Raw genomic sequence first — 14,198 nt, 5'->3', positions numbered from 1 at the left:
GGGCAGCCCACTTGATTTTGGGCTGGCAGCTGCGGGCTGCACGGCAGCGGCTGCATTTCTCACCAGTACCTGACATGGGGAAGCAGAGTGATGGCTGGTCTGTGGAGGGACAGCAGCTGGGGACCCCCATCCTGCTGGACCCCCAGCAGCACTACTCCCTCCTTGTTACTTAACCGTGCGGCAATAATTCCCCCCCAGCTGCAGAGGCGCCTGGCTTCGGATTAACGCCATCCACGCCGACTAATCCAGATCAGAGGAGGAAGACCTGGAGCTCTGAGGGGCTTTGGGAAATCAGAAGCACCGGCTGCGGGCTTTTACGTAAGGCTGCTGCGGTGTGTGGTGCCGGAGGCTGAGCCGGGACATTGCCAAACACACTGGCACTGGCACACAAGGAGCTCTGCCAGCACCGGGGGAGAGTTGTATTTTGGAAGATCATAGAATCATAGAATCGTCTAGGTTGGAAGAGACCCTTGGGATCATCGAGTCCAACCATCGACCCTACTCTACAAAGTCCTCCCCTACACCATGTCCCTCAGCACTGCATCTAAACGGCCCTTAAACCCAGCCAGGGATGGTGACTCCACCCCCTCCCTGGGCAGCCTGTTCCAATGCCCGACCACTCTTTCGGTGAAAAATTCCTTCCTAATGTTCAATCTAAACCTACCCTGTTGGAGCTTGAAGCCATTCCCTCTCGTTCTGTCCCTAACTACCTGTGAGAAGAGACCAGCACCAACCAGATATGTGTGTTCACCGGTGACCAGCTTCCTGGGAGGCTCCCCGGGTTCCCTTTGGAGGGCAGAGCCCATGAACAAGGGCACTGATTTGGGAGGACGCGAGGAACCCCGTGGCCATTCCTCGGGAAGAGAGGACACTGTCCATCAGGAGCCAGGGATGAAGCTGGGCCCCCACACACTCCAGCAGCATCCTGCCCTGCTGGAAGTGGTGACTTGAGCTGTGCTTCACGCAGCGCACGGACCCGGAGGCCATTTATTAAACAGGAAAAAGGAAGAAGCCCTCTCTCATTTCCCTATTATTTTTAACACCACGCTGCATCCCCCCCCCCCAGTTTCCTTCCCCGGTGCTTGGTTTGGAGCACGGCGTGAGCACGGGAAGGGATGTGCTCTGTCCGTCCCACCACTGATTTCTCTGCGGGGGGAAATATCTGCCACCCCACCTGGGCAAGTTCCCCCGGGCTGAATCCATGCAGTCAGGGTTAAACCGAGCTGAAGCTACCCGTAATGCAACCTGCTCTCCATCCTTACCATGGTTCTGCACCTGGGCCGGAACAATCCTCGCCACCAATACAAACTAGGGGGTGAGGTATTAGAAAGCAGCCCTGAGGAAAGGGACTTGGGGGTTCTGGTGGATGAGAAGCTGGACATGAGCAGGCAGTGGGCACTCACAGCCCAGAAGGCCAATCCCATCCTGGGCTGCATCAAAAGATGTGTTGCCAGCAGGTCCAGAGAGGGGATTCTGCCACTTTGCTCTGGTGAGACCTCACCTGGAGTATTGTGTGCAGGTCTGGAGCCCTCAATATAAGAAGGACATGGACCTGATGGAGAGGGTCCAGAGGAGGGCCACAAGGATGATCAGGGGGTTGGAGCACCTCTGCTACGAGGACAGGCTGAGGGAGCTGGGGTTGTTCAGCCTGAAGAAGAGGAGGCTCCGGGGAGACCTAATAGCAGCCTTCCAGTACCTGAAGGGAGCCTACAGGAAGGCTGGGGAGAGGCTGTTTAGAAAGGCCTGCAGTGACAGGACGAGGGGCAATGGCTTCAAGCTGGAGGGGAACAGATTTAGATTGGAGATTAGGGGAGGGCTCTTTACTGTGAGGGTGGTGGAGCACTGGAACAGGTTGCCCAGGGAGGTGGTTGAGGCCCCTTCCCTGGAGATATTCAAGGAGAGGCTCGACGAGGCCCTGGGCAACCTGGTCTAGTTGGGGGTGTCCCTGCTGACTGCGGGGAGGGGGGACTAGATGGCCTTTGGAGGTCCCTTCCAGCCTGGGCAATTCTATGATTCTATGCTCCTCAGACTCTATGGCTCTTGTGAACAGTACGGGCCTCAGGGGCCCTATTAAGAGCCTAACGAAGGGCTGCAAACAGCTCAGGATTAGGTGCTGGGGGTGGCTGCTCCACCATCCCCCCTCCCCCAAGCCAAACAGTAGGCATCCAGGTGGGGCTGCCACCTCCTCCTTCTCTTCCACCCACCAGCGGGAAGGTCACAGTTCACGTGTCCCCCCTGACCTTGGCAGAAATAGCACACACTAATCTGCAAACTAAGCAGCTCTCCTGTGTGCAATTAAAGAAATCACAAGTCCCGGCCCCAGGCAACGTGTGCTGACAGCTAAAGCCCTGGGAGGTGGAGCTGGTGGGGCTGGCGTGCTGTGGTGGCTCCTGGTGGCCCCCAGACACAGGTGGGCTGCATTTGGGAGGGATTGGTAGCCAGGTGATGAAGGTGGTTGAGCTGATCTAGGGTGCTGGGAGGAGGGTGCTGGCAAGTCTGGGATGGAGTGGTGAGCAGAGGCATCCTGACCTTGGTGCTCAGCTCCCAGAACCAAGTAGGTGCTCAAAGCAAAGGGTCTGGCCAAGGAAGCCAGGGCTTGAGGGATGCTGAAGGTGAGGAAGAGGCCTTGCTGGAGAAGTCTGCAGGCTGTCCTGGGCTCTCCTTGCGATCCGTGCCCTGTCATTAGGGCCAACCCAGGGGTAGCATCCACATGAGCATCCTGCAGCCCCCCACCCTGCGAGAGGGGGGTCCTGCGTGCCAGCTGCTGCTGAGGAAGGACAGTAGCGTGGAGTGTTTCTCTCCCAGCCAGCCGTAAGGCAAATCCACTCTGCGCTTTCAATGGTTTTCTATTTGCAGCAGCAGCAAACCTTGAATTAATGATGTGCTAATCGGGTCAGGAGAGGCCAGCCCGCGGCGTTATGAAATGATGCGGGGCTGAGCAGGTTGCCCAGGTGGTGCTGGAGGATGGTGGCAGGTGCATGTCCCACCACTGAGGATTGGCTATCCTTTCCCTGATGCTTTGGAAGGGGGGGGGGCAAAGCCTGGCATAGGAGTTGCCACTGCAGCCCCGAGCCTTGCGTGTGCAGCCCTGTGTGCGGCCCTGAAGAGAAGTACTTTGGGGTGTTGGTGGATGAGAAGCTCAACATGAGCCGGCAACGTGCACTGGCAGCTCAGAAAGCCAACCCCATCCTGGGCTGCATCAAAAGAAGCGTGGCCAGCAGGATGAGGGAGGTGATTCTGCCCCTCTACTCTGCACTCATGAGACCCCACCTGGACTCCTGTGTCCAGCTTTGGAGTCCTCAACATAGGAAGAACATGGACCTGTTGGAAAGGGTCCAGAGGAAGGCCACGAAGATGATCAGAGGGCTGGAGCACCTCTCCTATGAGGACAGGCTGAGAGAGCTGGGGTTGTTCAGCCTGGAGAAGAGAAGGCTGCGGGGAGACCTTATAACAGCCTTTCAATATCTGAAGGGAGCTACAGGAGAGCTGGGGAGGGACTCTTTGTCAGGAAGTGTAGTGAAAGGACAAGGGGTAATAGTTAAAATTGGAAGAGGGGAGATTTAGATTAGATACTAGAAAGAAATTCTTTATAGTGAGGGTGGTGAGAGCCTGGAACAGGTTGCCCAGAGAAGCTGTGGCTGCCCCATCCCTGGAGGGGTTCAAGGCCAGGCTGGATGGGGCTTGGAGCAACCTGGTCTGGTGGGAGGTGTCCCTGCCCAGGGCAGGGGGGTTGGAACTAGATGATCTTCAAGGTCCTTTCCAACCCCAACCATTCTATGCTTCTATGATTCTATTGCCCCATCATCTTCTACACCAGCCTCCCCATGACAAGGGTGTCCCATGTGCCCTGGACCACCGCAGGTCACCTCTAGGTGACTAGCCAATGGGCACACTGGCTATGGAAGAAGCTGCCTGCACCTCCTGTCCATCTGTCAGCCATCCAGCAAAGTGCGTAAGGGAGGGAAAAAACCCAGCAGGTTCCTCTTTCCCCTCTGCCATCTCCCTCTACCCTCGTGGCCAGGGCTGGCCCAGCCCTGCTTGCCATGGGAGCAGTTGTAGAGAGCCCCCGTGGGAATTTGCACCCCTGGCCATGCCCCTGCCTTCACCCCTGCCCACCGGGAGCAGAGCTTCCACCTCAATTACCATCACCTTCCTCCTAAGCCCGCTTTACCAATCTCTGTAAGCTGCTTTCTTCAGGGCTCCGGCAGCGGCCGTATTTATAGCCCACTCTTACTCATGAAGCGTCTCCCCAGTTAATAAGCTAATAGGATTCTTCACCAAAGCACCTCTCCCACGGTACACACACACCCCCCCTGCATCTCCAGCCAAAGCTGGGTGAGATCAGATGCCAGGGGAGGGACCACCCCGGGGTGGTATAAGAAGCTGCGGGGCTGGGAGCAGCCCGTAGTGACTGGGTGGCAGTGGGACGTGCTGGAAGAAGAGGAGAGCGTCTGTCTGTCCGTGTACTCCCTCAGGTGAGTGCTGCCTGCTCTGCTGCCTGGGGCCCTGCCAGTGATTTGGGGCACGGATTCTGCTGGTTTCGTAAAAACACTTGGGGGTAGGGATGTTGGTGCAAGACTGTGGCTGGAAGGAGAGTGGTTTGGGGTTGAAAGGGGGAAAAATGTGGCTAAAAGGATTTCAGCGTGGCCAAGCCAGAGGGCACGGATGGAGGGGTTGGGTAGTGGCACAGCAGAGCTTAGCCAAGCCTGGAGGGGGCTCAGTCCCTTCTCTGGGGCTTGGGAGATGCAGAGGAGGAGTTCAGCTCTTTTCTCCTCCACTTTTCATCACCTCATCCCAAATTCCTGGGCTCTGGAGAGGGCTGAGCCCATGGCACCATTCTGCTCCCACTCCCTTTGCACCTTCCCTGCCACTGCCCAAGAAACCTGCAGGCGAAGGTGCCCGAGCTCCACATCCAGCAGCACCTGAGGGCATCAAAAACCCTGCATTTGGGACAAATCCCTTATTTTCCCATAGCGAAGAGGATCATCTCCTCCTCCTGTATCAGTTTCTTCTTTCTCCCCAGCATCCTTGTGGTTGCATAAAGAGGCAACTCTGCCCACGTGCCCTTGGGGCTTAAAATCCTGCCTGGGCTTAAGCTCTGCTAATGTCAGAGCTGCCTAACTTTAAGAAGCTGAGCTCATCCTGTCTAATCTCCCAGCGAATCAGCTGGCGATCAGCGCAATATTTACGGTTTAATTCTGGACACCAGGCTTGAGCAAGCAAAACACAGGCAGCAGAGTCAGGCAGGGCTGGGCATTGCCCTCCCAGAGCCAGCTCTGGTGCTGCCGGCCAGCAATGGGGATGGAGGGGCTGTGGGTTGGGGATGTGCACCCCGAGACTCCCCTCCTGCCCCCAGGGTGGTTAAGCTCTCCTTGACCTTTCTGCCTGTGGTTTCCTCACTTTCCTGACTGATGGGATAAAACAAGCCCGTTCCTGCCGTTAAGCCGTGACAGCCAATTTCCTGCAGACAAGAAAAATTCATAAAATTGAACCTCCGTTCATTTTCTTGCCTTTCCCAGCCTTGAACTCGCTTCCCTTGGGAGTCACCCCTGTGCTTCCTATTTTCTGAAGCCTGTGCCTGGGCCATCGCTCTCCCTTTTTTCTCTTCCACCTCTTCTTCACTGCCTTTTTAGCTGGGGGGAAAGGGGTTTGCTTGGCTCAGGTGCCCTGCTGGGTTTCCAGCCAATACCACGTGCCCTGAAGCCAGGCAGCTCCAGTTGAATCTGGAGCATCCCAGCTCTGCCAGGGCAAAAGGCCCAGCAGTGCCACAGCCCGAGGGCTCTGCACTTCCAGTTCCTTGGGAGGTGAATGATTTTGTCCCACTGGCTGGTGACAGCCCCTTCCCCACCGTCTCACCCAGCACTTCCCCTCCATCTCTCCTTGTAGATCCCCGCCTGCGTGGCTGCTGACTTAAAATGGCAGATGGATCAAAGTAAGTGTCTTTTTTTTCCTTTTTTTTTTTTTTTAATTATTTTTTATGTTATTGGGATGGAGGAGGGCACTGCATGGCAGGAGCAGAAGGAGAAAGTGAGCTCCCTGACTCCCCCCACATGCTGCCCCCATGTGCCAGTACCTGAGCTGGCTGTAGAGAGATGGAGTCTCCTCCTCTCTTTTCTCCTCTCTTTTCTCCTCTCTTTTCTCCTCTCTTTTCTCCTCTCTTTTCTCCTCTCTTTTCTCCTCTCTTTTCTCCTCTCTTTTCTCCTCTCTTTTCTCCTCTCTTTTCTTCATGCTGGTACTTTCTCACTCGCCTTTAAGACACAACCAGTTAACACAACCCCTCCTCAATGGTCACACACTGAGCTCAGGAGCATTCCCTGGGGCAAGTTTGACTCTGAATTTGCAGGACACTGACTTTCCCAAGGCCAGGATGTCCCTTGCACAGGCAGAGCTCTTGGAGATGCACCGTGCTCGCAGGGAAGCCCTCTCCCTCCCTTGCCCCATGGAGACCAATGGCTGCTCCCTCCCTCCCTGTCCCAGGAGTGGGCTGTGCTGCATCCAGCCTCATCCAGGGCATTCCCAACTCCTCTCTCTGTGTTTCCTTCGCAGGGTGTTCAAGAAGACCAGCCCCAATGGCAAGGTGAGTCCACGCACGCAGAGACAGGACCGTGTGCCCCATCCCTGGGACTCCTCTGAGGTTGCTCTGCCCACGGGATGGGACACAAACTGGATTCCCTTCCCTTTGAAATCTGATTGATTTCTGCTATTCCCACCACGATGCCACTGCAGGGCTTGCTTTTTAAAATAGAAATTTAAACAAAGGACATCTATATGGACCTTTAAATGCAATGTCTGGTCCAACATGCTAACAGGAGGGTTAACAAGCCCCGTGTCACAACCCAGGGTTTGAAAATTTTTGGCCAATACAATGGCAAACACTAACCTGTTCCCCTCTTTCCTTTGACTGTGTGCTGCCTCCAGCTATCCATCTACCTGGGAAAGAGAGACTTTGTGGATCACGTGGAGTCGGTGGACGCTGTAGGTGAGTGGGGCTGTTCCCACCACGGAGGGAGAATCATGGGCAGCAAGTGGTCCAGGGGGGACCAGTCCCTGCACTGGTGGCTGCTCACCTCTGCTTCCCACCAAAGCAGAAGGAGCAATGGCAGCTCTGGAGGAGCAAACGTCCCATTTTCCTGCAAATCCCCTTACAGAAAAATGGTGGGGAAAGGGACAAAGTCCCTTTGCCAAACAACCCAGTCCCACTGCTGGTGGTGATGCTGAAGAGGCATCGCCATCCCGCTGACCAGCAGCTCCCCTCGGTCACCTTCCCAGCCAGTGAGCAGATGATTTAACTTTTGAAAATGCTGTGTTTTTGCAAGGATCTTCCCTGGTGGCTGAGCTCACTGGCCCTTCTTCTCTGCTTGTTTGCAGATGGTGTCTGCCTGATCGACCCAGAGTACCTAAAGGACAGAAAAGGTATTAAGACACAAACCCCCCGCGTTATAAGGGGAAGGGGTGGAAACCAGTTCAAAGCTCACAAGCAACCTGGGACTGTAGTCAAGTTAAATCTGCGACAGGTTGTCTACAGCTCAGGGCGTCGGTGGCTGGCCTGGCAAGGAAAGCTGCCTCTTTCTTCTCATCTTTTCTGCCTGGGGCACTGGTGGTGAAGCTACCCGTGCCTCGTAGAGAGATGTGATAAATCTTGTCAACTTGGTGTTTGAGGTCTAGGTCCTGATAACAGGGTCGTATTTCTCCTAAAGAGTTATTAAAGTAGTTTTTCTTTCTTTGTTGTTTTCTCAACCTCTTTTCCCCCTTTTCCTCACCCTTCCCCTAACCCCACTCCTCTGTTTCCATCTGCCTTCAGTGTACGTCACGCTGACCTGTGCGTTTCGCTACGGCCGAGATGACCTCGACGTTATCGGCTTGACCTTCAGGAAGGACCTCTACGTCCTGACCACCCAGATCTTCCCGCCGGTACCAGATCAAGTACCCAAAACCCTCACTCCTTTACAGGAAAAGCTGATGAAGAAGCTTGGGGAGAACGCCTACCCCTTCACCTTTGAGGTAGAGGCTGCTCAGCCCTTCCCAATCACACACCTTCCATGATGTGCACCAGGGATTATCTCTGGGCATGCTCTTTATTTACTTTTTTGTCTCTCTTTCTCTATTCTGCCCAGATTGCCACCAACTTGCCCTGCTCCGTCACCCTGCAGCCGGGACCAGATGATGTGGGAAAGGTGAGCTGCTGTCCCTCATCTGTGTCCCCTGGACACATTCTCCTTGGCAGGGGGTTAAGTTGCAGGGTGGCAAAAATGAGAGCTGCTTCCTTTTCCTGGGGAGGTGGCCCATGGGGTGAGGGTTGGGGAGGAAGGATGGCTGGACTCAGGACCAGGATCTCTGGGGATGCAGTGGAGAGGGAAAGAAGGGAATGGACCTGAACTTCAGGCAGCTCTTGAGCCCCTCCTGCTTAGTGACCATGCGTGTCCCCCCAGGCCTGCGGCGTGGACTTTGAGGTCAAAGGATTTTGTGCTGAAAATCTGGAGGAGAAAATTCACAAGAGGTATTTGTAGGAGATCCCTTTCCTTCCTCGTGGCCCTAAAATTGAACCACCAGATGGTTTTGGGGTGGCCAGCTTAGGGGTCCGGCCGAGGACCTCCTGTCAGCCTGTGCCCCGCTTGGATTGGGTACTGTATGCGAAGGGGGGGCAGTGGTCCCCATGTCAGTGCCCACCACGTCCTAAGAGCAGGCTGCAGCTTGCATCCTCTGGCTAGAGGCACTGTGATGTCCCCAAAGGCAGCCGATGTGTCCCCCTTGAAAGCTGTGTCAACACATCCCTGCTGAGGGGACGGGGGGTGAACACTTCTCACCCCGCAGGAACTCGGTGCGCCTCATCATCCGCAAGATCCAGTTTGCACCCATGAAAACGGGGCCAGCCCCAAAGTCGGAGACCACCCGGCAGTTCATGATGTCTGACAAGCCCCTGCACCTCGAAGCCTCCCTGGATAAAGAGGTCAGTATGTGGAGGCTGTCCCCTGGCTCGTGCCACCACGGGTCCCCAGCAACGGGGACTGGGATGGCCAGTCGTGTAACCGAGCCTTTCCCACCACAGATCTACTACCATGGAGACCCCATCAACGTGACCGTCAACATCAACAACACCACCAACAAAATTGTGAAAAAAATTAAGATTTCTGGTGAGAGGGAGCAGGAGGGGCACATCCTGGGACCCACCACATCCCAGCCTCCCCGCCCGAGGTGGGGACTGCGTGCCTGTGCCTCTGCCGTGTCACCAACGCTGCACCCTCTTGTCTCTCCTCAGTTGATCAGATCACAGACGTGGTCCTCTATTCGCTGGATAAATACACCAAGACTGTGTGCACCGAGGAGATAAAGTAAGTAAAAAAGGGGCCGGGGGTGGCGCAGCATCGCGGCCAGAGGGAGGAAGAGAGAGCAGGAGGAGGAGGAGGAGGGGAGAGTGATGGGGAGAGGGGGTGGGGAGGACGGTTTTACATCAGGCAGCAAAAATATCAGGGTTAGAAGAGCAGATGCAGAGGAAGCAGAGGGAAGGCTGTGGACACTGTGTCCCCCCCCCAGCAGCGCAAGCCGGTGTCGGGCTGAGGAGGTCCCTGGGGGAAGGTGCACAGCTGCCCCCAGACTGCTTCCTCTCCTCGCTTTGCATCTCTGAGGGCAGCCACAGCCTCTGCGTCCCTGGGAAGGAGGAGGGCTGCAGCGAAGGCGGAGGGTAGAAAAAAAAAAGAAGTGGTTGTATAAGGGAACAAAAGGAGGAAACGGAACCAGGCAGCTGCGTGAGGAGGGCAGGGCAGGGGGATGTCTGGCTTTGCCCAGGTGCCTGGCGTGATGCTGAGCGTCCCGGATGGGTGCTGAGCACCCACCAGGCTGGTGCTGGCTCTGAAACTCTCCTCTCCCACTCCTTCCAGTGAGAATGTGGCGGCCAACTCCACCTTCTCCAAAACGTACTCCGTCACCCCCACGCTCTCAGCCAACCGTGAGAAGCGTGGCCTCGCTCTCGATGGCAAACTCAAGCACGAGGACACCAACCTGGCCTCCACCACCATGTAAGATCTGGGCAGGTTCCCCTCCTCCCCTGCCATGGCCAGACCCATGCCTTCACCCCACTCCCACAGCTTCCTGCTGCTCAGGATGTTCTGAGCTCCCACCAAGGGTCTCTTGCACCTCCTGTGCCTGAGCCCACTCCTTCCAGCTGGAAAACGTAGGGATTTTGTCACGTGGCCACAGATCCACCTCTCCATCTTGTAGGAGAGACATAGCCTGCCAGTCCCACCCATCGTCCAAAGCCCCGGTACCCCTCTGCTGAGCTGCATTGAGTCTTGTCTTGGGAGTAAATCCCAGCTCAAGCAGCTCAAGTGGCCTCCAGAAACTGTTCTGTGGCTTCAGCCAAGTCACCTGCCCTCCCCTCTCTTTTACTGCCATGTTGTGTTGTCCTCTCTTGCTAAACCCCAGTGCACCCCACATGAAATGGGGCACGGAGACAGCCCCAGGAACTGCTGCAGGGGAGCAGAAGGGGTTCTGTGAGCAGCACTGCCCACCTCACCGCTCTGCTCTGCCTTTCTCCTAGCCTGAGACCCGGCATGGACAAGGAGGTGCTGGGCATCCTGGTGTCCTACAAAGTGAAGGTCAACCTGGTGGTGTCCAGAGGAGGGTGAGGTTCTGTGGGCATGGGGGTAGGGACCATCCCCTTGGGCTGTGGGATCTTGTACCACCGGGCAGATGACTCATGCCATGGGCCCCCTTGTCCCTGCCCCACTCCCCTGGGCTGTGGGGCAGCTGGGTGCTGGGCTGTTCTCTGGCTCCCAACCCTCCAGCCCCATCACCCTTGATTCCTGTTATAAATAATCTTCTACATGATTCTAAAGCAAAGACTAAAACCTTCCCTCCTCTGCCTTGGCTGATTTCTGTCCCTTCTCTCCCACTGCTGCAGCATCCTGGGGGATCTCACTTCCAGGTAAGGGGGGAGCTTCCTGTGGGGCCAAGCACAGCGCGGCGCTGGGCAAGTTTATTGAAAGAAGTGCTTTTTCTTGTAGTGATGTTGGTGTTGAGCTGCCTGTCATCCTGATGCACCCGAAGCCTGCGGACAGTAAGTAATGCCTGGGTCAGGGGAGGAAGAGGCAGTCCCTGTTCAGAAGGGAAAACTGGGAAAAGCCACTGGCTGATGCAGCCACCTCCATGCAAAGGGCCTCGCTTTTCCCCAGCGTCACTGGCTGTGGGACAGGCAGAGTCACCCTCTGTCTGGGACCAGCATGGTGCTCCCCACAGCACCGTGGTTGCCGCCCATCCTAGCATCTCTTTCCAGAAAAACACCTGAGCATTAAGAAGAGATGTTAGTTGCCATGTAGTATTGTGTCCAGTTTTGGGCACCTCAATACAAGAGAGATCTGGAGGTGCTGGAGCGAGTGCAGAGGAGGGCAACGAAGCTGGTGAGGGGGCTGGAAAACAAATCGTATGAGGAGCGGCTGAGGGAGTTGGGACTGTTTAGTATGAGGAAGAGGAGGCTGAGGGGAGACCTCATCACTCTCTACAACTTCGTGAAAGGACACTGTAGAGAGGTTGGTGCTGGTCTCTTCTCACAGGTAATTAGTGACAGAACAAGAGGGAATGGCTTCAAGCTCCAACAGGGGAGGTTTAGATTGAACATTAGGAAAGAATTTGTCACCGAAAGAGTGACAGGGCATTGGAACAGGCTGCCCAGGGAGGGGGTGGAGTCACCATCCCTGGCTGTTTAGATGCAGTGCTGAGGGACATGGTGTAGGGGAGGACTTTGTAGAGTAGGGGAGATGGTTGGACTCGATGATCCCAAGGGTCTCTTCCAACCTAGACAATTCTACGATTCTATGATTCTATGTCCTTTCTCTATTAACCTGCATGTGTATCTCTTGCCTCCCCGTGCTTTGCTTATCCATGGACTACAGATAAACCAAGGTAAAGAGATATTTGCTTATATTCAAGCCACTGTTTCCTCTAGCACATAAACCATACAGATCCATCCCAGATGGATGTGACGCCCGGCTTGAGGTTACATCCTTGGATTAAATCATCCAGGCCTCAAAGTCCTGAGCCCCTGTGTCACGACAGCCAGCATGACACCCTCCGTGGTGGCACAGGCAGGAGGAGCGTTGTCACGGGCTGGGAGGATTCAAATCGCACAGGTTCTGCGAATTTCCAGGGCTTATTTTACAACTCCACAAGTGCCACCACTGGACATAACATCCCCTACAGCTTTGGTCCCCATCCGCCTCACGCTGAGGTCCCTCAGCTGTTGGAAGCAGTGCTGGTCACATCCCTTTTGCCCCTTCATGCTCCCCAGTGCCAGAGCCCTCTTCTCCTCCCACCACATCAGCTTATTCCAGCTGAAGCCACAGCTGGGGTTGCTTCCCTCCGGGAAGCCGCAGCATGCCAAACCCATTCCTGGCAGCCGTGCCTGGCAGCCACAGCCGCCAACCAGCCCCGCAGCCGGCCCTGGCTTGCAAAGGCCCAAAAAGCTGTTTTTTTGTGTCTGGTTACACCCTGCAATGGGACACGAGCACTGGGATTTGGAGCCTGGAAACTCAGGCTGCAACTGCAGAGCTTTCACATCGAAGCCTATCAGTTTCCCAGCTCAGTGAGGATATTTAAACTTCCAGAACAGGAAATCTCTTGGCCTGTCCCCACCATCGCTCCCTGTAGATTTTGCCAAGTCGTTTCACATTTGCAGGCTTTTGGAATCAGTTTTGCTGATTCTTTTTTTCCGTTTTCTTCCCCCACTTTTCATTTTGTGGCTCTCCCTTGATGTCATCTGCTGCTTGCCTTTTGCAAGGAGGTAACTAATCTCTTCGTCTCCACTTTAATTTCTTTTCCTTCCCTTTTTTCCCTTGACAATGCAAAATATTGTCTTTAAAAATGCCAAAAGTTGCAGTTGCTCTCGCCCAGCTCCTCCAGTCACGCACGCTTGCAGCCAAGCCAGCAATCCATCCTGGATTTGTGTGCTCGGGTTAGGCCATGGCTCACAGTGACCTGGCTGTTCCCTGAAGTGTGAGGGGTGACAGGGCGAGGGCGAGTACCAGCAGGATTTGGGCACTGTCCCCTAGTAGGAACAGGGTTTGGGTGTCAGTAGGGATTTCGCCCTCTCTGCTGAGGTGCACATCAGGCAGCCGGACGATGGGCTCACTACGCTCTGCTCTCCTTTCCAGTGAGGAGGACATTGTCATTGAGGAATTCGCTCGCCAAAAACTCAAGGGGGAGAAAGACGACGAAGACGAGAAGGAGGAGGCTGACAAAGAGGAAAGCTAACCTGCTGCCTGCTCGCACGGACAGCCACCGGTCCCACGCGCCCCAGTTTGGGCCATAGATGCCCGTAGCGTGTTCCCTGCTGTACTGCACGCAGTGCAGACACCTCAGCCCTCTACGCGCAGTGCGATGTGTTCCCCTAGGTCCACCTTCCTACCCCGGGCTCCTCACTCTGACTCCAAGCCCTGGTTGCGATGGCGGGAGCCGCTGCATCTCCTCCCGGTACCGCCACGTTGGAAAAGCCCGACTGCGTGCAGGACAGTGCTCCCACCTCCTTGCACCCATGGCCGCCTTCGAGGGGACAGGGCCAGGGAGGGCGCAGCGGAGCCCAGCCAAGCGCCGTCACCAGCGTGTTTGTCGTTTGCCTCCGTTATGCAATCCTTTGTGACACCGTTTTAAATAAACCCGCCCCAGTGGCCCGGTGCAGGCTCCGTGTGGTGATGCTGGGGCGCGGGGGCCCACCCTGGGGGACGGGGGAGAGAGCTCGAAGCGGGCAGCCGGTGCCTCAGGCTGCGGCAGGCCTCGGCGGGAGGGCGAGGCGTTGGGGAAGCCGTGGGCGGCCGGTCCTGGCCGGTCTCCCCCGGTACAGGCCTGGTCTCCCCTGGTAGAGGCCTGGCCCCCCGGTAGAGGCCTGCCCCCCCCTGTACAGGCCGCAGCGGAGGCCTCTCCCGGCCAGGCCCCCGGAGGCCGGCCCGTCGCTATGGCAACCGCCCGCCCCGGGGGCGGTGCGGGGTGACGCGGCGGTTGACGGCGGCGGAAGTGACGCGCAGCGCGGCAGGCGGGGCGGCGGCGGTGCCCGGTGTGCGCTCGGCGGTGTCTCCTTCTCCTCAGTCACGGCTCCGGCTCGGCCTCCCCGCGCCGCCATGTCCGCCCCTGGCAGCGGCGGCGAGTTCGGGAACCCGCTGAGGAAATTCAAGCTCGTCTTCCTGGGCGAGCAGAGCGGTGAGCGGCGGGGGGCG

The 14,198-nt window shown here is 56.4% G+C and overlaps 2 protein-coding genes across 10 annotated transcripts in view; both read left to right on the top strand.

The window, feature by feature from the left end:
- The first annotated feature begins 4,419 nt into the window (after positions 1 to 4,419).
- On the top strand, positions 4,420 to 13,582 carry ARR3 (arrestin 3, retinal (X-arrestin)). Its single transcript, XM_014954978.1, has 16 exons — positions 4,420 to 4,475; positions 5,887 to 5,932; positions 6,547 to 6,577; positions 6,919 to 6,979; positions 7,369 to 7,413; positions 7,802 to 8,001; positions 8,115 to 8,174; positions 8,430 to 8,497; positions 8,812 to 8,947; positions 9,047 to 9,131; positions 9,257 to 9,329; positions 9,876 to 10,013; positions 10,535 to 10,618; positions 10,898 to 10,921; positions 11,001 to 11,057; positions 13,143 to 13,582. Exons 2-16 carry the CDS (start codon positions 5,916 to 5,918, stop codon positions 13,240 to 13,242), a joined length of 1,179 nt encoding a protein of 392 aa, XP_014810464.1. The 5' UTR covers positions 4,420 to 4,475; positions 5,887 to 5,915; the 3' UTR covers positions 13,243 to 13,582.
- A 384-nt stretch (positions 13,583 to 13,966) lies between these two features.
- Positions 13,967 to 14,198, top strand: part of RAB41 (RAB41, member RAS oncogene family) — a 16,288-nt gene continuing 16,056 nt past the window's right edge. For 5 of the 9 annotated variants that reach the window (XR_001413473.1, XM_014955174.1, XM_014955175.1 and 2 more), the window contains exon 1: positions 13,999 to 14,181. Coding sequence is in view for 6 of the 9 variants with exons in the window: in XM_014955174.1 (XP_014810660.1) it covers positions 14,103 to 14,181 (79 nt within the window). In the remaining 3 variants the exon portion in view is untranslated. Of the gene's footprint in view, positions 14,182 to 14,198 lie in introns of all 9 variants that reach the window. The other 4 variants (XM_014955182.1, XM_014955181.1, XM_014955176.1 and 1 more) reach the window with 3 other exon arrangements.

Source organism: Calidris pugnax, unplaced genomic scaffold (genome assembly GCF_001431845.1).
Source record: "Calidris pugnax isolate Ruff unplaced genomic scaffold, ASM143184v1 scaffold38, whole genome shotgun sequence".
Classification (NCBI taxonomy): Eukaryota; Metazoa; Chordata; class Aves; order Charadriiformes; family Scolopacidae; genus Calidris; species Calidris pugnax.
This window is presented reverse-complemented; position numbering and strand designations above follow the sequence as displayed.

What these genes read in the sequence shown, in the direction of transcription:
- ARR3 (XM_014954978.1), top strand. An exon ending in GAAAAAAATTAAGATTTCTG is followed by an intron (nt 9,132 to 9,256) that starts GTGAGAGGGAGC and finishes GTCTCTCCTCAG; the next exon opens with TTGATCAGATCACAGACGTG. An exon ending in CCGAAGCCTGCGGACAGTAA is followed by an intron (nt 11,058 to 13,142) that starts GTAATGCCTGGG and finishes TCTCCTTTCCAG; the next exon opens with TGAGGAGGACATTGTCATTG.